The sequence below is a fragment of the Oncorhynchus mykiss genome, chromosome 27 (assembly GCF_057628025.1).
Source record: "Oncorhynchus mykiss isolate SJ-2025 chromosome 27, ASM5762802v1, whole genome shotgun sequence".
Taxonomy (NCBI): Eukaryota; Metazoa; Chordata; class Actinopteri; order Salmoniformes; family Salmonidae; genus Oncorhynchus; species Oncorhynchus mykiss.
The window spans coordinates 35,135,143-35,161,947 of NC_143048.1; the positions used below are offsets into that span (position 1 = coordinate 35,135,143).

General features: G+C 46.6%; 1 protein-coding gene across 9 annotated transcripts in view; it reads right to left on the bottom strand.

Annotated features, from left to right (window-relative positions):
• The window catches only part of robo2 (roundabout, axon guidance receptor, homolog 2 (Drosophila)), a 586,853-nt gene that overhangs the window by 52,842 nt on the left and 507,206 nt on the right, over positions 1–26,805 (bottom strand). For 6 of the 9 annotated variants that reach the window (XM_090223918.1, XM_090223915.1, XM_090223917.1 and 3 more), the window contains exons 14-19: positions 20,843–21,074; positions 14,459–14,583; positions 14,136–14,307; positions 12,671–12,859; positions 11,696–11,722; positions 8,162–8,204 (exon numbers count right to left, since the gene is read on the bottom strand). In XM_090223918.1, coding sequence (XP_090080044.1) covers positions 8,162–8,204; positions 11,696–11,722; positions 12,671–12,859; positions 14,136–14,307; positions 14,459–14,583; positions 20,843–21,074 — 788 coding nt within the window. The remainder of the gene's footprint in view (positions 1–8,161; positions 8,205–11,695; positions 11,723–12,670; positions 12,860–14,135; positions 14,308–14,458; positions 14,584–20,842; positions 21,075–26,805) is intronic. The other 3 variants (XM_090223920.1, XM_090223916.1, XM_090223914.1) reach the window with 1 other exon arrangement.

A 26,805-nucleotide genomic window follows, 5' to 3' on the forward strand; every position in this document is an offset into this window, starting at 1 on the left:
TGTGCTGTACTGTAATTGACTATTCTAACAGTAGTGTTTTGTTGGCGGTGCAGAATGCTGTGTATGGAGGATTGACAGGGGTGTTCTGTACAGATTAACATTGCCAATGGAACTCTGCGACACAGCGGAATTTATCTCCAAAAAGGTTTAGCGAGATCTGTTTCAAACATCACAAACAAAGTGAAGAGTTCTCTGACAGCACCCGGCCACATCTCCATCTCTACATCCAAATCCTGCGTACCACTCCCACAATGCACTTAAGAAGAGTTTGGAAGGGGCCACGGTTTGAGTAGGGAGCTTTCTGCACAAGTACATCAAAGCTAAACCAAACAGTCATCAAATCCATCCGCAGCAGCACAGCTACATCAGCCTCATGGTGAACACGGCATGAACCATGCAGTGTCAGAAACGCTTGTCATTTTATGACATTTATGTTAAGCTGGAGGAGTATAAATGAGCCAGCTTGGAGGACTTCACTAATCCACAGAGTGCCTCCCAATAGTGGTATGACGCTCGTAAACTTCCCACCACTGCTAGCTCAGCAAAGAATTTTTCCTGTGCACATCTCAACATATCCCGACAACTTTGTGCTGGAGCATTTCTCCCCCCGGTTCCATGGGAACTCAGCAACCACATATGGCAAGGAGAATGAGCAGGTGGCCTACAATGTGGCTGGAGAGTAGAGGCACAGTAGTGAGTGTCAAGGAGACATGTCTTTCTGCAAGCCCAGACGGAGTGTTAAACTCTCAAGAACTTCTAGAAATCAAATGTCCTGTTCTGAGTAAGAAGTGTGAGTCTCTGACTGAACTGTTCTCTGGCAAACTCATTGATGTGAAGCTGGCGGATGGGGTTCCTCAGCGGAAACCTAATGGAACCCGTGGGTACTACATGCAGATGCAAATGGGCATGCTCTGCACAGGACTGAAGAGATGCAAACTGCTGATCTAGGGTCTATCCGAGCAGGTGGTTATTGATGTGAATTTTGATGTGAAGTTCTGTGCTGATGTTATCCCTAAACTGAAGGCATTTTATTTCACACATATGCTGCCAAGGATAGTAGACGAGTTCCAGTCAGGTAGACTAACTCTGTGCTCCAAATATGTTAATCTATGTGGTATCAAGGCTCGGGCCTAATAACTTGTGTTTTGAAATAGTTGTGCCTTGTAAAGCTCTCTCTGTCAGCTCTACCTTATTATCTAAGCATAACTCTTAATTGGCGTGTTTTTTATTTGTCTTGCCTTGTACAGCTCTCTTCATACATGTTTATCTAATGCCTACAGATAACTCCTTATGATTTATTCATATTTTAATTGTACCTTGTATGGCTCTTAATTTTCATATGGCACTTCATGAACTTACCTAAGCATACCATAACTCATCTTGCACTTGGCAAATTATGGTGTTAATGAAACCACTATGAAATTCCACTTACTTGACATTTTCTTTGATACTTAACATTTTGAAATGAAGGACGAGGAGGCATGTCTAAGGGTTTCAAATGTCTTTTCAGTTTGATTCTGGGTTTGATTTTCAGTGTGGCACTTGATAAACAGTCTTCCCTCTTGGTCTGCAAGAGACATTTTGATGTTGATTTTTAAAATGTTTAAATAGATTGAAGAAGGCATGATAACAGCACCAATTGGATGCCTGTAATTATCAGGAACAGGCAAAGCTACAGTATATTTAAAATGTATGAACATTAAAATTATTCAGATTAAATAGGAAACTATATATACAGTTGAAGTCGGAAGTTTACATACACCTTAGCCAAATACATTTAAACTCAGTTTTTCACAATTCCTGACATTTAAACCTAGTAAAAATCTGTTTTAGGTCAGTTAGGATCACCACTTTATTTTAAGAATGTGAAATGTGAAACCTATACAGACAATATCTTCATCAAACAACACGGTATCACGATGCATCAGTGACATGGCAGGATATGTTTTGAAACAATTACTGCTTTGCATACAAGCCAGTGAATTATATGTGTTGCAGCTGGATGAGTCAACATACGTCGAGGGCCTGGCACAGCTCTTGGTATATGCCCATTATGTTAATGAGGGGTCAATTAAGGAAGACATCCTCTTCTGCAAACCACTGGAAACCAGGACAACAGGAAATTATATTTTTAAAGTACTGGACAGCTTTGTGACATCAAATAGAGTTTGGTGGTCAAGATGTGTTGGTATCTGTACTGATGGCACAAAAGCCAAGACAGGGAGACATGGTAGAGTGGTAACGCGCGTGCAAGCAGTTGCTCCTGACGCCACTTGGGTACACTGCAGCATGCACCAATAGGCTCTTGCTGCCAAGGGAATGCCTGACAGCTTGAAAGACGTTTTGGACACTACAATGAAAATTGTTAACTTTGCTAAAGCAAGGCCCCTGAACTCTCGTGTATTTTCTGCACTATGCAATGATATGGGCAGTAACCATGTAATGATTTTACAACATACAGAAGTGCGCTGGTTATCAAGGGGCAAAGTATTGATGCATTTTTTTGAATAGAGACGAGCTTAAAGTTTTCTTTACTGACCATAATTTTCACTTGTCTGACCGCTTGCATGATGACAAGTTGCTCATATGACTGCCCTACCTGGATGATGTTTTTCTCACCTGAATGATCTGAATCTAGGATTACAGGGACTCTGCAACTATATTCAATGAGTGGGACAAAATTGAGGCTATGATTAAAAAGTTGGAGCTCTTCTCTCTCTGCATTAACAAGGACAGCACACAGGCCTTTCCATCATTGTATGATGTTTTGTGTGCAAATGAACTCAAGCTTACGAACAATGTCAAATGCGATATAGCGAAGCACCTGAGTGAGTTGGGTGCACAATTACGCAGGTACTTTCCCGAAACGGATGACAAAAACAACTGGATTCGTTATCCCTTTCATCCCCTTCCTCCAGTCCACTTACCCATATCTGAACAAGAGAGCCTCATCAAAATTGCAACAAGCGGTTCTGTGAAAATGTAATTTAATCAAAAGCCACTGACAGATTTCTGGATTGGGCTGCGCTCTTTGCCTTGGCAAACAACGCTTCTTAAGGATCGGCGTTCCATCAACGGGACAGTTGTAAATCATGCAGCGCGTTATATCAAGTTCACAGATTTTAGAGAAACAACAAATGTTGGTACATATAAGTGTCATATCAGCTGAAAGCTTAAATTCTTGTTAAGATAACTGCACTGTCCAATTTACAGTAGCTATTACTGCAAAAAAATGCCATGTTATTGTTTGAGGAGAGAACCTAACAACAAAACACTTTTTTTCACAATGATAGGTTTGATAAATTCATCTCTGAAGGTGAAATGTGTACTTACATTCTGAAATCTTGCTCAGATTTATCCTCCAAAGGGTCCCAGAGATAACATGAAGTGTCGTTTTGTTAGATAAAATCCTTTTTCATATCATAAAAATGTCCAAATAGCACGTGCGATCGATTTGTATTTCCACTCATTCAATTTGCAAAGAAAGGAATCTGTGAAAACCTCACCCTAAACGTTGTTTTAAGGAGTCAAATCACGTTCGTATGAAAAATGGAATATGAATGCGAATGTTTCCTTCACGATTCGCCCAAATGTACCTAGGGACTTGACACCACATGTATTGTTGTTCACTCATTTTTCAAGTTATCTATCTGAAACTTTGCACATACACTACTGACATCTTGTGGACAATATCGGAATTACAACCAGAGTGATGGCTATAACTATGACATTTCTCTTGCATTTCAAAGATGGTGGTAGAAAAATACCAGTTGTTTTTTTTCTTTATATTTTCTTCTACCAGATCTATTGTGTTATATTCTCCTATATTCAATTCACATTTCCACAAACTTCAAAGTGTTTCCTTTCAAATGGTACCAAGAATACACATATCCTTGCTTCAGGGCCTGAGCTACAGGCAGTTAGATTTGGGTATGTCATTTAGGTGCAAATTGTAAAAAAGTGGGCAATCCCTAAGAATTGTTTAAGACACTGCTGCCCTTTGCAACCACATACCTATGTGAGAGTGGATTCTCGGCCCTCACTAGCATGAAAACTAAATACAGGCACAGACTGTGTGTGTGGAAAATTATTTAAGACTGAGACTCCCTCCAATACAACCAAACATTGCAGAGTTATGCCAATCCTTTAAAGCACACCCTTCTCATTAACCTGTGGTGAATTATTCACAATTTTTTATTAACAAATAAAGTTTTATATGTAAGATGGCTAAATAAAGAGCAAAATGATTGATTATTATTACATCATTATTTGTGCCTGGTCCTATAAGAGATCTTTGTCACTTCCCACGAGTCAGGTTGTGACAAAAACTCACGCTCATTCTTATGTTTAATAAATGTATCGTATAGTGTGAGTGTGGCAGGCTTACAATGATGGCAAAAAACAACATTTGAGAGTGCGCTGACCCTGGTGCTAGAGGGGGTACAGCTGGAGGTTGAATGTTTGAAGGGGTACGGGATTATAAAAAGTTTGGGAAACACTGCTGTAGAGTTTTGCTTGAATAATAGTGGCTGTATGACGCCCATCTGGAATGGAGATTTTGTGCTTTCTGAAGAGTATTTTCAGAGCAGTCGATGATGCAAGTGGGTTGGACTGAGGCATTGTGTTCTCGATCGTCTCCCTCGGCAGCCATGGAATGTAGATCCTCATGTGCTCCTCCATTGTGTCATTCCAGTAGGAAAGGATTCTGCTCACTACTCCGTGGGACACAGCAAAGCATTCCGCAAGATCACTGTCATGCCCTGACCATAGAAAGCATTTGTTTCTCTATGGTGTAGTAGGTCAGGGCATGACTAGGGGGTATTCTAGTTTATAATTTCTTTGTTGTGTTCTAGTTTATATTTTCTATGTTGGTGTTTTGTATGATTCCCAATTAGATGCAGCTGGTAATCCTTGTCTCTAATTGGGGATCATATTTAAGTAAATATTTCTCCCACCTGTGTTTGTGGGATATTGTTTTGTGTTTGTGCCTGTGCACCACGTAGTCAGGTTTAGTTGTTCGTTTATTGATTTATTTTTTTTGCTTTAGTTTCACTTCGCCTTGGTCCCGTTCTTACGACAACCGTGACAATCACCCTGGAGTAGATTCAGCTTCAGCTTCAGCTTCATCAAGGTTAACGGTATTTTATCTGTTATATGCATTTTGAAGTAAACCTGGTAGAATTGGTTTGGGTCAATGGCTCTGCACCACCACATTGGGTTTGTTTGTGGCAGGTGGGATTGTTGACTCGTTCTCCTGACACGTAGCTGTGATCAGTAAGTTCTGGAACTTCCCATTGAGTACCAGCATCTATACGCTGCGGTGGCATTGGCACACTGTTGATGTCCTGATGAGATGTTCTGTACTGGAGCATCATAGCGCAGCCACTTCTCAGGGAAAGGATGGTCTTCAGTCGGCCTCTTGTCCACAAAGTGATAGGAACAGTCTGAGGCTCCTCAGAGGAGGAAGGGGAGGACCATCCTCCTCAGTGAATTTCATACATTTTTTAATTGTAAAACATTTAAAAAGCTATCAGTTTTAGATAAAACTATACTAAATATAATCACGTCACCAAATAATTGATTAAAACAGACTAATTTGCAAAGGCCTACAGTCACCTCAACAACACTGTGTAAGGTAGCACCATGGTGTAGCTGGAGGACAGCTAGCTTCCGTCCTCCTCTGGGTACGTTGACCTCAATACAAAACCGAGGAGGCTCATGGTTCTCACCCACTTCCATAGACTTGCACAGTAATTTTGACAACTTCCGGAGGATGTCCTCCAGCCTATCAGAGTTATTGCAGCATGAACTGGCATGTTGTCCAGCCAATCAAAGGATCAGATAATTAATCTAGCAGTGAAAGCATAAGCTACAGCTGTCTGGCACAGCAGTGTATAAAATGTGGTGAGTGGTTGACTCAAAGAGAGAGAAAGACACTAGTTTAACAAATACATTTCTTCCAAAATGAAGGAGAAGAAAGAGTGTCATTTTTTCCACTTTCAGTTTCACACAAATGCAGTTAGCTAGTTCAGCCTACTGAAACACCCTGCTCAGAGCGATGCTATGTTAGCCAGCCTTTCCAACACAACACTAGAACTCTTCCATGTCAAGGTAATCTTTCCGTATTCGATTATAATTTATTGCCACCGTGGCCCGCCGGTGTAACTGCTTACTGTACACTGTAACATTACTGCATGATTGTAGCAGGTTTACCAACACGTTATTCATTAAAAAAATATATATTTAACCTTTTTTTAACTAGGCAAGTCAGTTTACAATGATGGCCTACCGGGGAACAATGGGTTAACTGCCTTGTTCATTGGCAGAACAACATATTTTTACCTTGTCAGCTCGGGGATTCAATTCAGCAACCTTTTGGTTACTGGCAAAACGCTCTAACCACTAGGCTACCTGCTGCTCCACTAGGGTACATGCCGCCCCACTAGGCTACCTGCCGCCCCACTAGGGTACCTGCCACCGCACTAGGGTACCTGCAGCCCCACTAGGCTACCTGCCGCCCCACTAGGCTACCTGCCGCCCCACTAGGGTACCTGCCGCCCCACTAGGGTACCTGCCGCCCCACTAGGCTACCTGCCGCCCCACTAGGGTACCTGCCGCCCCACTAGGGTACCTGCCGCCCCAGTCAGCTAGCAGGGTAGCCTAGTGGTTAGAGCGTTGGACTAGAAGGTTGCAAGTTCAAACCCCCGAGCTGAAAAGGTACAAATCTGTCGTTCTGCCCCTGAACAGGCAGTTAACCCAATGTTCCTAGGCCGTCATTGAAAATAATAATTTGTTATTAACTGACTTGCCTAGTTAAATAAATCTAAAATATAATAAATCTAAAAATGTGTGTAGCGGTTTGGCTTGGAAAGTTTTTTTTACCTGGTCACATACAGCTGATGTGTTGTTCATTGAAGTCCACAAGCGAAGGGAAGAGGTGAGAGGAGGAGAGATGCGAGAAGAAATACCACGTGGCTGCTATGAAAGTGAACTGTGTTTATGCGTGATCAGAGGTGTATTCATACTGCCAAGTCTGTTGAAAATGTTTCTTAAATGGAAGCAAACGGAACAATACATGGACAAACATACCTGGATTTGTCCAATAGAAAATCTTGTTTGCAACTGTTGGTCTAATGATTACACCATATAGCAGCTAGATGCAGGCTGGAGTCTGCAAGGTGGTATTGAATGTCACTGTCTGTTCATGTGTTATTGTCTGTCACCTCGAATTTGTCTCTCAACCTGTGTGCATCTACATTGTAAACTTTAATTCATAGGCTAGGTTGTAGCAATGTGTATAGGGAAAATTAGAGTATCATGTAGTAGCCTAAACCTATTGCTGTTACATTGATCTGGGTCAATTGACTATGAATAAGAGCCATCCAATATTGCTGAAATAATAAATAAGACCATGCTCATGAAAAAATAAATAGTCCTCCCTCATCTTAAATGGCACTGACAGCCACTGGAACACACAGAGCCGGTTTGGTAGTTTCTTCAAGTTCAATGCTTTGAGCCAAAGCCGAAGAGACCCATCGTCCTTAGAGGTGGGTGCAAATCAAAAGGCGCCTCACAACTGCATTCGCTCCTCACAAAAGTCAGGTAGCCAAAACACTCCTGCTACATGAACAGCCTCCGTTAATGCCAGTTATTTTGGCATCCCTTTACCAAACAAAAAAGGCCAGTTTTGTATGAATCCATGTTTGGGGAGTTGTGAGAAGCGATAGCAAGTGAGTTAGCTAGCTAGCTGCGAATTATTGGCCTGAAGAGCTTAACCGGAAGACCCCCACAATAAAACCTAAACAGACCCTGCCCAGATTTCTGTTGAAAATGAGATGAATAGCCTAATGTTATAGTCTAATGTTATAGTCTAATCTTATAGCATAATGTTATAGTCTAATGTTATAATCTAATGTTATAGCATAATGTTACAGTCTAATGTTATAGTCTAATGTTATAGCATTATGTTATAGCATAATATTTGACTGGGTTGCTGGGTGTTAGGGAGTTGGTTTGAAAGCCCTTCAGAATAGAGGTGATGTGTTGTGTATGTTGTGGGTTTTGATTGGCAGACTGATGATAGGTGTGGAGTTGTTCGGCTCTGCGTGTGGACAGAAGGGCTCTCTGTCCCTGATGGAACACTGACGGGAACAACACTCACCTTCCATTGCTCATCAGACCTCCGTCAACACGCTGGAACGTCACTGGGGTCAGAGCGGAGGAGAGGAAAGAGGGGGTGCCAAGACATAAAAAGAACGAGAGAAAAGACAAAGCAATACGTTGAGTTTTCACATAGTTTCAATGACATTGATGACCACATGAAGGCTGTATTACCAACACTAATACCAGTTGAACAGAGAGGGTACTAATGATTTTAGCACCCAATCATTATCAGGAATTCTCATGTGTCCTCCCAATGTCTTCTGCAGCTGACTGGATATTGATGGCTTCACTACGGAATGCAGAGGTCTCAAAGTGTCCATTCTTATCATGGCAATTTGAAAAAGATGCTGTGAATAAGATAGCAGATTGCATTTGTTTGCATAAAGTGACACGTAGTGTATTTCTCCCAAGGACAAGACACTTGATCAGAGCAGAAACTAATTTGATTTAAAAAAAATGTTGGTTTGAGTTATTATCGGATTTGTGATTAGAAAAACAAAATGATTAGAAAAGGCAGAGGGCTCATTAGTCAGGTAGAATTAGATGTGTGGGGGCTGGATGGGAGTGAGTTACAGATCCCTCTAGTAGCAGGGTACTCTGACTAGCATGACTCTCAGAAGCCATGATGTGGCCTGTTCCATTACAGTGATCTATAGATAATAAATACGGGTCTTTGTCAGCAGCTAGTAAAACTTTAGCAGCTCAGAGTTAGAGACCGTTTCATCTCTGCTCAACACGGATGATGACAAGAATACATCAGAAGACTGAGAATGTAAAACTTCAATGGATCACAGGAAATAGAAAGAAAAGAGGTAAAGAAGCCCAGAGTTTTGGAAATCACCCTGTGCAGATGACAGGGGGAGAAGCACAAAAGAGAACCCTGCTTGAGTTGAGGAGCTGATAGTATTTTGGCTCATTTGTTGTCTAGATGGAGATTAAAGGGAGGAGGAGGGCTGAACATTGCTTCTCTCCTCTCCCCCACTCAGGTTTATTTCCCGACAAGCCCAGGCACGGGCTAAATAAAGTCCTCAGAGAAAACAAGAAGAAAGGAGGAGAGGAGATGGGGTTTTCTAAATGAAGGAAGTGGCTTGTGTGTGACACAGAAAGGGGCTGCTGGTAGGATAACCTCTCCACTGTGTCATCAACCACTACCGATTCAACCAACCAAAACATCTTTACCATAATCATTCTTGAACGGTACATGAGCATGTTGCAGTATGACAGTAAAACAAACCACAACACAGGATAATGAACTAAACCTTTACTGTTCTTTTGCTTCAATCATACCGCACTGGTTAATTTGCATTCATCTTTGACAACTACTCTATAGCTACTTCTCTTTGTTCCACTACCAATAAACTATTCTCTTTCTCTCTCTCTCCATTTACTAGGAGAAGGAGAAGAGGAGGGAGAAGGGAATACGGAGGCTGATACTGTGCTCTGCCGTGGGGAGGCCTCTGATGTCCATATCTGTGCTCAGACACATTTCTGCTCTGCTGTGGAGGACTTTAATGTTAGCCAGCCTGATGTGGCTGTGCCCAGATAAGCACTTTCTCCAATATGAATACAGATTAATCCCCTTTAATAACCATTAAAGGGGGAGGACATAATCAGCATATACAAATTCCATCAAATCTTCTTCCCTGCTGGCCGCGTGCCTCCACAAACCCGTGATTTACTCTCCTGTATGACTGCTTTACTGTAGGAGACAGACGGGAGGACACTGTGTGGGCATCACCTCATCTCCTAGCTCCTAGCTAGCGAACACCCTAAAATGACAAACCACTAAAATACAACCACCATCATTTTCATATTAAATCTATCTAAACCAGTTCTATTCGTCCCTTTTAGTCCTTGACTCAAATGTCATCTTCCAGTGGACACCACCCTGATCCTCTAGCCTCAGTGCAGTGTGCTTACAATCGAATACACACACACACATACACTCTTCAGTTTCACTAGAACGTTTGAGTGGATCACTTATCTCCCAGCGGCCAGAGCACCAGGTGAGAATAGGGAGATCGGGGAGAGAAGCAGGTGTCACACCCTGATCTGTTTCACCTGTCCTTGTGATTGTCTCCACCCCCCCCCCAGGTGTCGCTTATTATCCCCGGTGTAGTTATCCCTGTGTTTCTCTGTACCAGTTTGTCTTGTTTGCCAAGTCAATCAGCATTTTTCCTTTTGGTTCTAGCCCTCCTGGTTTCGACCCTTGCCTGTCCTGACTCCGAACCCACCTGCCTGACCATTCTACCTGTTCTGTCTTCAAGCCTGCCTATCCTTTTGTACTGTTTCGACTCGGATCTGGTTACTGAACCCCTTGCCTGGCCTGACCTCTAGACTGCCCTTCGTCTGGTACTGTTTTGGACTCTCACCTGTCCCTGACCTACCTCTTGCCTACCCCTTGGATTAATACATATCGGAGCTCAACCATCTGCTTCCTGTTTCTGCATTTGGGTCTCGCCTTGTGTCCTTATAGCAGGGGGTGTATCACAGAGAGGATGTGTTGACTGGAGTGACAAGACTACAGCCAGGACCCCCAGCCAGCCTCCCTGCACTGGCCTTATCTCAGTCACACTGCTGGTACTGGACCAGTAGAAAGGAACCCCAGTCTGAGGGACTAATTTAATCTGTAATGGACTATGTTGTCCTCCATTCTCCATCCCATCCCTCTCTCTCTCCAGGAGAGTACACTGAGCAGACAGAGGCTTTCCTCTCCTGTATTTACAGTTTATTCCATCGAGAGACAGAGGCTGATTGCTTGCTTACTCAACATTGGTGCCAGTCATGTCCACTTTGGGAGAGCATGTACTGTGAATGCTTTACAATATAGGGATAACATTGTTACAGTTATCAAACTAACTGCAATTAACATATTAGTCCAGGACATATAGAGTAGAGGAGCAACTTAACACTAGGAAGAGGGATAAAGAAAACTACCATCAAAAATACAAACAAGTAGCCATTGAGGATATTTCAGAGGGGGAACATAATCACATATAACTACCAATCAACACCAACACCTGTAGAAAGAGAAGGATCCCTTAAAGCCCAATGTATACATCTCACAGGGACATCAAGAGGGGAGTCAAGCATCTTAAGGAGGAATACCCACTACCATCAAGAGGAGAGACGCAACAGAGATACCAGACAGACGGATGTTCATTGAAACATTGATGGTCAAAACACCCATACATAGACACACAGCAACACAGTACAGTATGACAACCAGGCTGATGACTCAGCTGGGATAGGGACAGTTGTTTGCAGTGCTCAGGCCCTGCCCAATTAAAAATCCAGAACATTTTCAAAGTACGAATTTAGGCAGGAGCTATTTCACATCTCTTCCAGCGGGAGAACAGGTGTGAAATATGGGGTTTTGCCACCTCAAGGTAGGGATTTGATTTGTATTGGGCAAGGCCTGGAGTCTGTCAAACATATATAATGTAGGCAGGAGAGGAGAGGGGAGTTGAGGAGGGACCTGTGGGAGGAGGTGAGGGGGGGGGGGGGGGGGGGGCGGACAAATGAACAGTACCTGCAGGGGTGAAGGTGAAGGACTGAACTGCAAAACAAGAAGACAGAAAAGTTGTGTGTTAAAAGCCTGCAGAGGTGCTGTAAGCAGTGCATTGGGGGGAGCTCTGCACACTGGGGCTGGGGGACAGGGAGGCCAAAGGGGGTCAGAGGAGGGGGCCCATTAACATGACCCAAAAAGCAAGTCAGAAGCCACAGAGATGTAGAGACAGCACCAAAAAGATAACACGACATACACAACATGTAACAAACAGAAATGAAGAACAGGTTACAGCCATTTGACTGACTGTGGCAACATCAGAACTGTTCAGGTTCTAAAGTCAATTTGCTGAAGGAAATAAAAAATACAAACTATTGAGAGAGACAGAACTATTTTTCTTGTACAGTTGATTTAAAGTCCGAAAGCCATTGTTGAATAACATTACATGCATTGCTAATGTGCCATCTACTTCCCACTCTCTAATTAAATAGGCTGGCAGAGGAAGGCTGTCCATGGTGGTTGACTGTCCTGACTGGGGTCGAGCACCCACACTCAGTCTGAAATGTCAGGGTCGGTGTGTAGGAGGATGGATGGACTGGCTCCAGCTCCAGCATGGCTCAGTCCTGAGTGACCGGCCAGACCAGCAGAGTTAGTTATACCAGCGACCCACTCAGGCCATGCCACCCTAGGCTAGTATCAACACCGTGGGAGGATGTGTCAAACATCACAACTTGATTCGCGCCAAGACTCTGCTCTGCTTCAAGATATTCCATCTGAGCCTCACCTTCTCAGACAATAGAAACATCCCCTCACAATAGAGTCAATAAATAAGTATATTTAGCATAGTGATGCTAATGAGGAAGTTTGTTGAGTACTCTGCATTGATGGCAAGAAAACAAGCTCCCAGAGGTAGGGTGTGTATTTGCGCAAGTACAGTACAGTTTGTATGTTGTGTGCAGAATTGGTGTCAGTGTGCACTCTCCAGTCTGCCTGTCTAACCTGCGTAGTTGCTGAGCCCCTTCCTCTTCTTCCTCCTCCAGTACAGCCAGATACTGAAGCCCATGAGGATAACCCAGCAGGCCCCTCCGATCCCAGCTATGAACGCTGGCTGCTTCACCACATCTGTGATCTGCTCCGTGATGCTGTTGTTCCTGTTCCCACTTATGATCACGTCACGGAAGTCCTTACCTGGGGTGGGAGGGACAGGAGGGACAGGGGGGACAGGAGGGACAAGGGGGGACAGGAGGGACAAGGGGACAGGAGGGACAAGGGGGACAGGAGGGACAGGGGGGACAGGAGCGACAGGGGGGACAGGAGCGACAGGAGGGACAGGGGGGACAGGGGGGACAGGAGGGACAAGGGGGGACAGGAGGGACAGGGGGGGAAGGAGGGACAGGGGGGACAAGGGGGGGCATGGGGGACAGGAGGGACAGGGGGGACAAGGGGGGACAGGAGGGACAGGGGGGACCAGTGTGAGGGTGTGTTTGCCAGGTTGACTGTTTAAAAAACAATGCTGAAAAAGTATTCAGCATTGTAATAAACCATTTTGTAATAAACCATGTTGTCCCCCCCACATATTCACTAAGAGCTCAATTCTACCTCAAGATATGCCTTCGACCTCAACAGGAAAATGTGAATTCTATGCACAGACTTGTAGTTAGGATTGGGCTCCAGGTATAGAGCAGTAGATACGATAAGATACAGAGGCAATACCAGAGTCTTGTCAATTGCAGCTAACATATTGACTGAGAGAGTAGAACATGGGTGTGCAGACAGAGAGAGGTGAGGGAGGCGAAATCCTAAAAGCTGATGACAACCCCTCAGGTGATCCTGCTGTTTGCTTAGCTCAGACTCTAATTTTCTTCAGTAAAATAGACCATGTGAGATGAGAGGCCTGTTCCGGATCGATCTTCCAATCGAAGCTCACTCTGACTTGTCTGCCTGACACTATTTCATGGAGTGCAATACGAATTGGTTCTCAGAAGAGCACACATGACAATATATGTGCAATCTTTGGCTTGGACAACTGAGATGGATTATAGGAGTGCCATTGGGGAAATAAGAGTATGCTACAGGCCAAGCCATCAGTTATGGGTGAAATCAGACAATCTGCCCCTGGTCCACATAAATCACACAGAACTACACCACAGCCCGGCAGCTACATATCAAAATAACAGAGGTATGGTTTAAATACAATCAGTCTGACTGATCATTCATGTCACACACTCTCTAATAGTAAATACTTTTGCCCCAATCAGTGATAATATTGAGCATTTTGTGTTCACTGCCTAGAGGCCATGTTAATTGCAGTAATGTTTCATTTATTTTTTATGATATCTGTCAAAAGTGAAATGGGCTTTTCTGTAATTATGGATGAGTAATCAATAGTCCACTTTTACATTCCAACATCATTCTACTGTAAATCTCCCTTTAGCTAACCCCCTACCCCTTCCCCTTCTCTTACCGATGACGATGGGCTGAGGTTCACTCTTGACCCCCACCCCTGCGCTGGTGCTGGCGGCAACCTCCACCCGATACAGCACCCCCACCTGAAGCCCCCCCACAACCACCGACCGGATGGCTGCATCCACCGTCTTATTCACATGGAAGCGTGTCTCATTCCCTAGGCACCAGATCTGAAGAGAGGGAGAGGGAGAGGGAGAGGGACAGAGGAATAGAGCGTCCTGTCACAGTGGCGTCAGGTAGAGTATTATGTTGATTCTGATGGCCTCTCAGTAAGCCAGAGTCATCAGGTTACATCCAGTCTATCTTCTCACAGTAACCTGCCTTGTACTCCTGGATGATGCCGTTCTGGTGGTCTGGAGGAGGGGGGTCCCAGGAGATGCTGATGGAGGTGCTGTTCTGATTGCCCACCATCAAGACTGTAACCTGCAGGGGAGGGGCACTGGGAGCTGGGGTTGAGGGGAGACAGATGAGGGGGGGGGCAGTAGACTGGTCAGGGAAGAGGGATAGCATTCCATTCTCCGATACACACACAACCTCACTCACACACACACACACACACACACACACACACACACACACACACACACACACACACACACGCAAGACACTCATACTCTCTCACACTCATCTTTATTGTGTTGGGAGTGTGTGTAGTTGTTAGCAGGTGGAAGACACAGGTGGCTGTGGGGAGAGCAGCAGCTCATTAGAAGGGGATTTACATGGGGAGAACAGGCAGGTCTGACATGTCCATCTTTAACATTTCACTATGATTTAATATCCCAGTCTTGCTCCTGCTCCAACACAGAGGGATTCACTCACAGAATAGTGCTATTGATTTTCAGAGTAACAGCCAGGCAGAGTCAGACAAGTCTCCTCAGTCAAGCTATGACTCCCACATTGACTCAGCCAGGGTGGCATGTGGGTCAACAGGCTTATAGGATGAGCCGTACAGCAGTGCAGTCATACGTGAGGAAAATATGAAGACATTTATTTTGGGGAGAATTGAAACACGAGGCTAGGTAAACATATTGACTGGTTTCATCGATCAGCCAGGTGGAACTAAAGCCAGTGGGGTAGAGAGCATAGGGGAGGGGGGGGGGGGCTCTAAAGCAAGGAACAGCTCTATAGATGGGGTTTGTACATGGCCTGAGAGACAGAGCCCAGAGCCCACAGCAGACACCAGCCCCTGAGAGACAGGGCCCAGAGCCCACAGCAGACACCAGCCCCTGAGAGACAGGGCCCAGAGCGCACAGCAGACACCAGCCCCTGAGAGACAGGGCCCAGAGCGCACAGCAGACACCAGCCCCTGAGAGACAGGGCCCAGAGCGCACAACAGACACCAGCCCCTGAGAAACAGGGCCCACAGCCCACAGCAGACACCAGCCCCTGAGAGAGAGGGCCCAGAACCCACAGCAGACACCATCCCTTGAGAGACAGGGCCCAGAGCCCATAGCAGACACCAGCCCCTGAGAGACAGGGCCCAGAGCCCACAGCAGACACCAGCCCCTGAGAGAGAGGGCCCAGAACCCACATCAGACACCAGCCCCTGAGAGACAGGGCCCAGTTCCAACAGCAGACACCATCCCCTGAGAGACAGGGCCCAGAGCCCACAGCAGACACCAGCCCCTGGGAGACAGGGCCCAGAGCCCACAGCAGACACCATCCCCTGAGAGACAGGGCCCAGAGCCCACAGCAGACACCGGCCCCTGAGAGACAGTGCCCAGAGCCCACAGCAGACACCAGCCCCTGAGAGACAGGGCCCAGAGCCCACAGCAGACACCAGCCCCTGAGAGACAGGGCCCAGAGCCCACAGCAGACACCAGCCCCTGGGAGACAGGGCCCAGAGCCCACAGCAGACACCATCCCCTGAGAGACAGGGCCCAGAGCCCACAGCAGACACCAGCCCCTGAGAGACAGGGCCCAGAGCCCACAGCAGACACCAGCCCCTGAGAGACAGGGCCCAGAGCCCACTGCAGACACCAGCCCCTGTGAGACAGGGCCCAGAGCCCACAGCAGACACCAGCCCCTGGGAGACAGGGCCCAGAGCCCACAGCAGACACCAGCCCCTGAGAGACAGGGCCCAGAGCCCACAGCAGACACCAGCCCCTGAGAGACAGGGCCCAGAGCCCACAGCAGACACCAGCCCCTGAGAGACAGGGCCCAGAGCCCACAGCAGACACCAGCCCCTGGGAGACAGGGCCCAGAGCCCACAGCAGACACCAGCCCCTGGGAGACAGGGCCCAGAGCCCACAGCAGACACCAGCCCCTGGGAGACAGGGCCCAGATCCCACAGCAGACACCAGCCCCTGAGAGACAGGGCCCAGAGCCCACAGCAGACACCAGCCCCTGAGAGACAGGGCCCAGAGCCCACAGCAGACACCAGCCCCTGAGAGACAGGGCCCAGAGCCCACAGCAGACACCATCCCCTGAGAGACAGGGTCCAGAGCCCACAGCAGACACCAGCCCCTGGGAGACAGGGCCCAGAGCCCACAGCAGACACCAGCCCCTGGGAGACAGGGCCCAGAGCCCACAGCAGACACCAGCCCCTGGGAGACAGGGCCCAGAGCCCACAGCAGACACCAGCCCCTGAGAGACAGGGCCCAGAGCCCACAGCAGACACCATCCCCTGAGAGACAGGGCCCAGAGCCCACAGCAGACACCAGCCCCTGGGAGACAGGGCCCAGAGCCCACAGCAGACACCATCCCCTGAGAGACAGGGCCCAGAGCCCACAGCAGACACCAGCCCCTGAGAGACAGGGCCCAGAGCCCACAGCAGACACCATCCCCTGAGAGACAGGGTCCAGAGCCCACAGCAGACACCAGCCCCTGAGAGACAGGGCCCAGAGCCCACAGCAGACACCAGCCCCTGAGAGACAGGGCCCAGAGCCCACAGCAGACACCAGCCCCTGTGAGACAGGGCCCAGAGCCCACAGCAGACACCAGCCCCTGGGAGACAGGGCCCAGAGCCCACAGCAGACACCAGTCCCTGAGAGACAGGGCCCAGAGCCCACAGCAGACACCAGCCCCTGAGAGACAGGGCCCAGAGCCCACAGCAGACACCAGCCCCTGAGAGACAGGGCCCAGAGCCCACAGCAGACACCAGCCCCTGGGAGACAGGGCCCAGAGCCCACAGCAGACACCAGCCCCTGGGAGACAGGGCCCAGAGCCCACAGCAGACACCAGCCCCTGGGAGACAGGGCCCAGAGCCCACAGCAGACACCAGCCCCTGAGAGACAGGGCCCAGAGCCCATAGCAGACACCAGCCCCTGAGAGACAGGGCCCAGAGCCCACAGCAGACACCAGCCCCTGAGAGACAGGGCCCAGAGCCCACAGCAGACACCATCCCCAGGTTTCATTATTAACCTCACATCGTTGTCATCACATAGAAACTCACTGACCAAGTGTGCGCGCGGGTAAACGAATAACAACGAAGAAAACTGAAAATAAAGTTTAAAAAAAGAATGTATTTCTCATTTCCGCTGCGACTGGCAAGGGAGTCAAACCACGCAGAATGCTGACAGGTCAATTACTCTGAGGCTGCTTCTCTCTCACCATCCCCAGCTAGCCCCCACCCCTTTCCAAAATGGCACGTGTCATGCTGCAGATCAACGCTCATCCCTCACTGGAGTCATACTGGTACACTGACCCCCAAAAGGCCAAGAGAGGACCAGGCATGGAGGAAGAAGACAAACGGCTCCAATGATGAACACCATATTAGAAACCCCCACCAACGGAGCAGCACATCTCCCACCATGCTTAGAGGCCTCCACCACCCTCCGCAGCTGTGTTAGATTACACAAAGGTGACAAAACGCTAAGTAGCAGCAGCCATCAGAGACAATGTCGTTCAAAGTTAACGGTATGAATGATTTAACAGCTTATGAATATGCATATTTGCACTAAACAATACACAGATCTCGTTAGGAACAGTGGCGGCTGCTCTAATATAGCCATTAACCTAGTGATGTATGACTGGCAGGAATGTGACCCTCTGTCTCTATGCACACACACACCCACACGCACACACACCCGCACGCACGCACGCGTACACACACGCACGCGTACACACACACACACACACACACATACACGCACGCACGCGTACACACACGCACGCACACACGCACGCACGCACGCACGCACGCACACACACGCACGCACGCGCACGCACGCGCACACACACGCACACACACACGCACACGCACACACACACACTGCCATCACTCCCATACTAAACAGTGGAGTGCTAATCTGGGCCTCAGAGCTATTGAGATATGCAGTAACTAATTTTCTATGCTGGGAAAAGACAGACAGCAGGCGGTAGATACTGTACTGTTGGCCTCCTACCCACACTGACTACTGATTCTAACTCCCCCCAAGAACCAGGCAGGCTGGCTGGGTGTTTATCATACTAGATGGGCCTCTCTGGTCCCTTCTGAGTCCCTGTCAGTGGACTTCATATCACTGGAATGTGTTCAAGAGTATGTTCTATCCATAGAATGTGTTCTATTTATCATCCCCTTGGCTTGAATGTCTGCCTCCCCTCTCCAGATGGACCAGAGAGAAGAAGAAGAGAGAAACAAAGTGAATGACAGAGGGTAGAGTAATGGTGAGTATTATCCCATCATCCTCCTGGTGGAGATGCTCTGGGGATGTGGATGCTATAATAATGTTTTAAATCACTCTCCATACCCCTATTACCAATAAACTAACTAACTCCACCGGTCTCACAATGTCTGTCCTGTGGTCTCACAGTGTCTGTCTCGTGGACTCACAGTGTCTGTGTCGTGGTCTCACAGTGTCTGTCTCGTGGACTCACAGTGTCTGTGTCATGGTCTCACAGTGTCTGTGTCGTGGTCTCACAGTGTCTGTCTCGTGGTCTCACAGAGTCTGTCCCGTGGTCTCATAGTGTCTGTCTCGTGGTCTCACAGTGTCTGTCCTGTGGTCTCACAGTGTCTGTCCCGTGGTCTCACAGTGTCTGTCCCGTGGTCTCACAGTGTCTGTCCCGTGGTCTCATAGTGTCTGTCTCGCGGTCTCACAGTGTCTGTCCCGTGGTCTCACAGTGTCTGTCCCGTGGTCTCACAGTGTCTGTCCCGTGGTCTCACAGTGTCTGTCCCGTGGTCTCACAGTGTCTGTCTCATGGTCTCACAGTGTCTGTCTCATGGTCTCACAGTGTCTGTCCCGTGGTCTCACAGTGTCTGTCCCGTGGTCTCACAGTGTCTGTCCCGTGGTCTCACAGTGTCTGTCTCATGGTCTCACAGTGTCTGTCTCATGGTCTCACAGTGTCTGTCTCATGGTCTCACAGGAACCTCCAGCACAGTCTCTACCTCTCTCTGTCTGTCTCTGCCTCTCTCTGTCTGTCTCTGCCTCTATCTGTCTGTCTCTGCCTCTCTCTGTCTGTCTCTGCCTCTCTCTGCCTCTGCATGTGACTGGGATGGGTCGACACACACACAGGTTCTGCTGTGACAGAAATAGAAAGAGCTAGATCTCTCAGAGGGCCCAGGCTGCAGACAGAGAAGAGGCAGGGAGTTTTATCAGTGCTGGTAATAGCTGGGATAGGCAGGTGCTGTGTGGCGGTGTGTGTGTGTGTGTGTGTGCGTGTGTGCGCGTGTGTGTGTGTGTGTGTGTGTGTGTGTGTGTGTGTGTGTGTGTGCGTGTGCGTGTGCGTGTGTGTGTGTGTGATTGTGAGTGAGTGTGTGTGTGTGTGTGTGTGTGTGTGTGTGTGTGTGTGTGTGTGTGTGTGTGTGTGTGTGTGTGTGTGTGTTTGTGTGCGTGTGCGTGTGGGTGCGTGCGTGTGTGTGCGTGTGAGATGAAGCAGTCACAGGGTATACATAGCAAACATACAACATACATAATGCTGCAGCATACAGGGGCTGGTCACAGGAGACAGGACCCCTCCACTGAGACTGGGGGAAATAAATGGACCTATCACAGCAGCCGGATCTGAACTGTCTCCTCTCTTCCCAGGGCTGGATGTGGTTGTTTAGGGAAAGGAAGGGAGGGAGGACATAGCCTTGGGCTATCTGTGTGTTTATGTTGGTCATGTTCCCCTGCATGGACTGTACATGTTTGTCTAACCTACTATACACCTTCATCACATGAATAGGTACAGCATGTACAGCTATGGCAATTTCATCTGCCTATTCTTAGTGTAACAGGTAATGATGGGAATCCCAGTTCTACTCCATTAGAAGTGGGAAAGTACGGAGGATCCAACAGGCTGGCCCAAGGCCTGGAGGTATGGATTGTGTGTGTGTGTGTGTGTGTGTGTGTGTGTGTGTGTGTGTGTGTGTGTGTGTGTGTGTGTGTGTGTGTGTGTGTGTGTGTGTGTGTGTGCCTCTCTCTGGCCCTGTCATGTCCTGTCAGAGTCAGGCTGAGGGTGACAGCTTCACTTCCCAGCAGGAAGTGAGCGAGCACTGTGTCCAATAACAGCTCAGCTGCAGGGTGATGGATGAGAAGCGGGCCAACAGAAACAATCATAAACAATCAAGCACAGCAGAAAGGTCAGCATGCTACACAGTGGCAGGACACACACACACACCACACACACACAATACCTCTAAAATGTCACAGCAGGACACAGAGTATTGTGAGCGACATGTATGATATCATGGCAATTGGATGCCCTACAGGGAAACATGTCAAACAGTTATTCTAAATCTGGACGGAGGAAAATGTCCATGAAATAACATGGTGATTTCTTTACCTTCCTCTGTGGTGCGAGCCGACCTGGACTCACTGTCCATGCCCTGGAACTCATTGAAGTAGGGCCGGACCTTGAACTCATAGAGGATGCCTTTCTTGAGGTTGGAGAGGACCACACTGCGCTCTGAGGGGATCTTCACATCCTGGGTCTGCCAGGGTCCTGGGGAAAACAGGCCAGACATCTGCCTGTACAGAACTCTGTAGCCCTGGATAAACTGGGACTGACGGTCCACCTGGGACAGTGACATGGGGAGAAGAGAAGAGAGGGGTTAGCTTCACTTACCTGTTCGAGGTTCCTAGGAAACACACCATTTATTTTCTCAGTTGGGACAAAGTTATGAGGAAATACAACATGTCTTCTCTTCAGGTGGGACAGAGTTATGAGGAAATACAACATGTCTTCTCTTCAGTTGGGACAGAGTTAAGAGGAAATACAACATGTCTTCTCTTCAGGTGGGACAGAGTTAAGAGGAAATACAACATGTCTTCTCTTCAGTTGGGACAGAGTTAAGAGGAAATACAACATGTCTTCTCTTCAGTTGGGACAGAGTTAAGAGGAAATACAACATGTCTTCTCTTCAGTTGGGACAAAGTTAAGAGGAAATACAACATGTCTTCTCTTCAGTTGGGACAGAGTTAAGAGGAAATACAACATGTCTTCTCTTCAGGTGGGACAGAGTTAAGAGGAAATACAACATGTCTTCTCTTCAGGTGGGACAGAGTTAAGAGGAAATACAACATGTCTTCTCTTCAGTTGGGACAGAGTTAAGAGGAAATACAACATGTCTTCTCTTCAGGTGGGACAGAGTTAAGAGGAAATACAACATGTCTTCTCTTCAGTTGGGACAGAGTTAAGAGGAAATACAACATGTCTTCTCTTCAGGTGGGACAGAGTTAAGAGGAAATACAACATGTCTTCTCTTCAGGTGGGACAGAGTTAAGAGGAAATACAACATGTCTTCTCTTCAGTTGGGACAGAGTTAAGAGGAAATACAACATGTCTTCTCTTCAGGTGGGACAGAGTTAAGAGGAAATACAACATGTCTTCTCTTCAGTTGGGACAGAGTTAAGAGGAAATACAACATGTCTTCTCTTCAGGTGGGACAGAGTTAAGAGGAAATACAACATGTCTTCTCTTCAGTTGGGACAGAGTTAAGAGGAAATACAACATGTCTTCTCTTCAGTTGGGACAGAGTTAAGAGGAAATACAACATGTCTTCTCTTCAGTTGGGACAGAGTTAAGAGGAAATACAACATGTCTTCTCTTCAGTTGGGACAGAGTTAAGAGGAAATACAACATGTCTTCTCTTCAGTTGGGACAGAGTTAAGAGGAAATACAACATGTCTTCTCTTCAGGTGGGACAGAGTTAAGAGGAAATACAACATGTCTTCTCTTCAGGTGGGACAGAGTTAAGAGGAAATGCAACATGTCTTCTCTTCAGTTGGGACAGAGTTAAGAGGAAATACAACATGTCTTCTCTTCAGTTGGGACAGAGTTAAGAGGAAATACATGTCTTCTCTTCAGTTGGGACAGAGTTAAGAGGAAATACAACATGTCTTCTCTTCAGGTGGGACAGAGTTAAGAGGAAATACAACATGTCTTCTCTTCAGGTGGGACAGAGTTAAGAGGAAATACAACATGTCTTCTCTTCAGGTGGGACAGAGTTAAGAGGAAATAGCTAAAGATCATGACCATAGGTGTGCAGCACAGTAGTCAAACACCAGAGTACATAAAACAATGCTGTTCAACAGATGTACTTGTTTCTCCCCAAGATCACATCGTGCCACTTTAGAGGCTGTTCCAGTTGTAATGGGCATTTTATCATCAGAGCTGACACAATTAACTCAATTAGCATCTTTCCTCAGAGAGAGAGAGCGAGAGCAGAGAGAGAGAGCAGAGAGAGAGAGAGCAGAGGAGAGAGAGAGAGAGAGAGAGAGAGCAGAGGAGAGAGAGAGAGAGCAGAGGAGAGCGAGAGAGAGAGGGTAGAGGAGAGAGAGCAGAGAGAGCAGAAGAGAGCAGAGCAGAGGAGAGGAGAGAAAACAGATGAGAGAGCAGAGGAGAGAGAGAGCAGAGGAGAGAGAGAGAGAGAGAGAGAGCAGAGGAGAGGAGAGTAGAGGAGAGGAGAAATCGCAGAGAGAGCAGAGGAGAGAGAGAGAGCAGAGGAGAGAGGGAGCAGAGCAGAGGAGAGAGAGAGAGAGAGAGAGAGAGAGAGAGAGAGAGCAGAGGAGAGAGAGAGAGATAGAGAGAGAGAGAGAGAGAGAGAGAGAGAGAGAGCAACTGAGAGGAGAGAGAGCAGAGGAGAGTAGAGAGAGAGAGAGAGAGAGAGCAGAAGAGAGCAGAGGAGAGGAGAGAGAACAGATGAGAGAGCAGAGGAGAGAGAGAGAGCAGAGGAGAGAGAGAGAGAGAGAGAGAGCAGAAGAGAGGAGAGAGAACAGAGGAGAGGAGAGAGAGAGAGCGAGAGTAGAGGAGAACGAGGCTAAGAGAGAGAGACAGAGAAAGAGACAGAGAAAGAGAGAGAGACAGAGAAAGAGCAGAGGAGAGAGAGAGATAGAGCAGCATGGCATTATCTCCCTCTCTCTCAGCACACTGGGCACACAGCACCCAGGTCCTGCATAAAAAGGCTTTCAGGAGCACAGCTATCAAAGTCATACATATGCATGTCTCGTTTGTATTGTAAATACCAACTAGTGAAACCTAAGGCAGGGTCCGACAAGGCCTAGAACAAACGTGTGAGTGTGAAACGATTGGTCGGTGATTGTCGTCCAACCCAGAGGAACTCTGGGAGAATACAGAATACAAACCAGGGACAATAAAGACAATTCTGTCCAATTGAGGAGACAGGGAGCCCAGAGGTGAGATGGCGCTCTCCCAGTCGATAAGGGGCCTTGGTTCTAAACTTGGGCCCATTTAGCCAGTGAGAGAAAAGTTCAATTTATAATGAGGAGGAGTGGGCATAACTCCCAGTAATGGCTGGTTAACAGTGGGAGAAATGAGCGGGCCTTTCAACTGGGATATTAAGCAGCTGTTTCAGCCTGTGTAGCCGGAGTAAATAATCAGAATGGATTCTGGACTAGCGTGGTGTGTAACTTTCATTAATGGAATGATTTGGGAGTATAAAAGCCTTTCTGAGGGCGCACTATGTTTACTGAATGGACCCTGATTGATTCGGTGGCGCTGTTCTGTGTTGATTGTACACACACTCATAAAGCAATGTTTAAGTATTGAATTAGCTTTTTAGTCTGGGGGGTGAGAGCTTATTATGGGGTGTCAATAAACATGTCACAGGGAAAACTGCTAAAGTGGTTCATTTAGAAATGAAAGCAGCCACCCCAATGTCACCCAATGACATCATAAATACCAGCTACGGCCTGATTTACTGTAGAACGGAACAACCGGGGCTCGTTAACACAGGACGGAAGAAGAATGTGGAAATAAAGTCACCCTTCAGTAAGAAGAAGAGGGTGCATGTTTAAATGTCATGGTCTAATGTAGAAACAAACTGACTGTAAGTTACTACTGCTGCATACCCTCATACTGTAAGTTACTACTGCTGCATACCCTCGTACTGTAAGTTACTAGTGCTGCACACCCTCGTACTGTAAGTTACTACTGCTGCATACCCTCGTACTGTAAATTACTACTGCTGCATACCCTCGTACTGTAAGTTACTACTGCTGCATACCCTCGTACTGTAAGTTACTACTGCTGCATATACTCGTACTGTAAGTTACTAGTGCTGCACACCCTCGTACTGTAAGTTACTACTGCTGCATACCCTCGTACTGTAAATTACTACTGCTGCATACCCTCGTACTGTAAGTTACTACTGCTGCATATACTCGTACTGTAAGTTACTAGTGCTGCACACCCTCGTACTGTAAGTTACTACTGCTGCATACCCTCGTACTGTAAATTACTACTGCTGCATACCCTCGTACTGTAAGTTACTACTGCTGCATACCCTCGTACTGTAAATTACTACTGCTGCATACCCTCGTACTGTAAGTTACTACTGCTGCATACCCTCGTACTGTAAGTTACTACTGCTGCATACCCTCGTACTGTAAATTACTACTGCTGCATACCCTCGTACTGTACGTTACTACTGCTGCATACCCTCGTACTGTAAGTTAATACTGCTGCATACCCTCATACTGTAAGTGGCATGATTTCTCTCAATGATTCAGCCTCAGTCCAAGTCTAAATTAATTAAACAGTGTCTCTCTGGCACATGTCCGTCCTTATGGCGGGGGTAGACACAGACAGACTGTGCAATGTGTGTGTGTGTGTGTGTGTGTGTGTGTGTTGGGGAGCAGGTTGGTAGGTAAGCTGGTTTGAGCTACACTCCAGAGAGGGAAGACCACAAACATACCAAATATACACAAGTAATGTCAATGTACTTGTTTCTATGCAAAGCGTTTGTCTTACTTCAAAATTAACCAAAGATAGATGCAAGATTGATGAGACCAGATGTCCCTGACACCTCTTTTGATGTTCTCTGCAGCTGAAAGAAACCATTTATCAACTGTTTGATGTTTACTTACTTACGAGCTAGTTATTATACTATTTCAAAGCTGTAGAGTCTCAGGATTTATTTGACTCATATTTCCTTACATGAAAACACCAATAGGAGCCCTGAGGAACACATTGCCAGCTTCAAAGAATCATCATCCCCTTTATATCAACTCTAATGACTTTAGGACTCAAGGTTGTAAAATCAAAGACATACAACAGCCCAGAGCTGGACAGCTTCAGACACTGTTTGAGAATGAGGTTGGTGTAAATTGAAATTGATTTCCCATATTTAATCTTATCTGACAAAATAAAGAAACACACAGACACCTGGCAGAGCTGAATAGCAGTAACTAAGTGCAAAGTCTGCTGAATAGTTATGTCTGTGACAGACAGGTGGATTGTCACATGCACCAAATACAACTGGTGTAGATACCTCTTTGGGGTAGGAGGGACACCTGGCCAACATCCGGTGAAATTGCAGAGCGCAAAATTCAAAATACAAAATTCGTAATATTAAACATTCATGAAAATACAAGTGTAAAGCTACAGTTAAAAGCTTACCTTCTTGTTAATCCAGTCGCTTTGTCAGATTTCAAAAAGGCTTTACGGTGAAAGCATACCATGCGATTATCTGAGGACAGCTCCCCGCATACAAAAGCATTACAAATATTTTCCAAACAAGGCGTCATGAAAGAAAGAAATAGCGATAAAATAAATCACTTACCTTTGAAGATCTTCCTCTGTTTACAATCCAAAGGGTCCCAGCTACATCACAAATGGTAATTTTGTTCAATAAAGTCCTTCTTTATATATCAAAAAAGTCAGTTTAGTTGGCACGCTTGATTCAGTAATTCACCTGTTTCCCTCGTTCAAAATGCATACAAATGAATCCCAAAAGTTACCAATAAACTTCGTCCAAACAAGTCAAACAACGTTCAAATCAATCCTCAGGTACCCTAATATGTAAATAAATTATCAAATTTAAGACGGAGAATAGTATGTTCATTACCAGAGACAAATAACGAAGTGCGCGCCCTCACTGACTACAGCCAAAATGGGAGCCACCTAGAAAAACTACAAATTCTAGCTCATTTAAAAAAAAAACAAGCCTGAAACTCTTTCTAAAGACTGTTGACATCTACTGGAAGCTCTAGGAACTGCAATCTGGGAGGTATTCCCTTGATATCCCCATAGACAGCCATTATAATGAGTGGTGAGCTCATTATGGATTCTCCTCAGGGTTTTGCCTGCTATATCAGTTCTGTTATACTCCCAGACATTATTTTGTGTTTTCTAGCCCCTACCCCGAAGTTAACCAACAATGCAGTTTTAAGAAAATAGAATTATGAAAATATTTGATAAATAAACAATAATGAGGCTATATACAAGGGGTACCTGTACCAAGTCAATGTGTGGGGGTACAGGGTAGTCAAAGGAATAAAGCAATG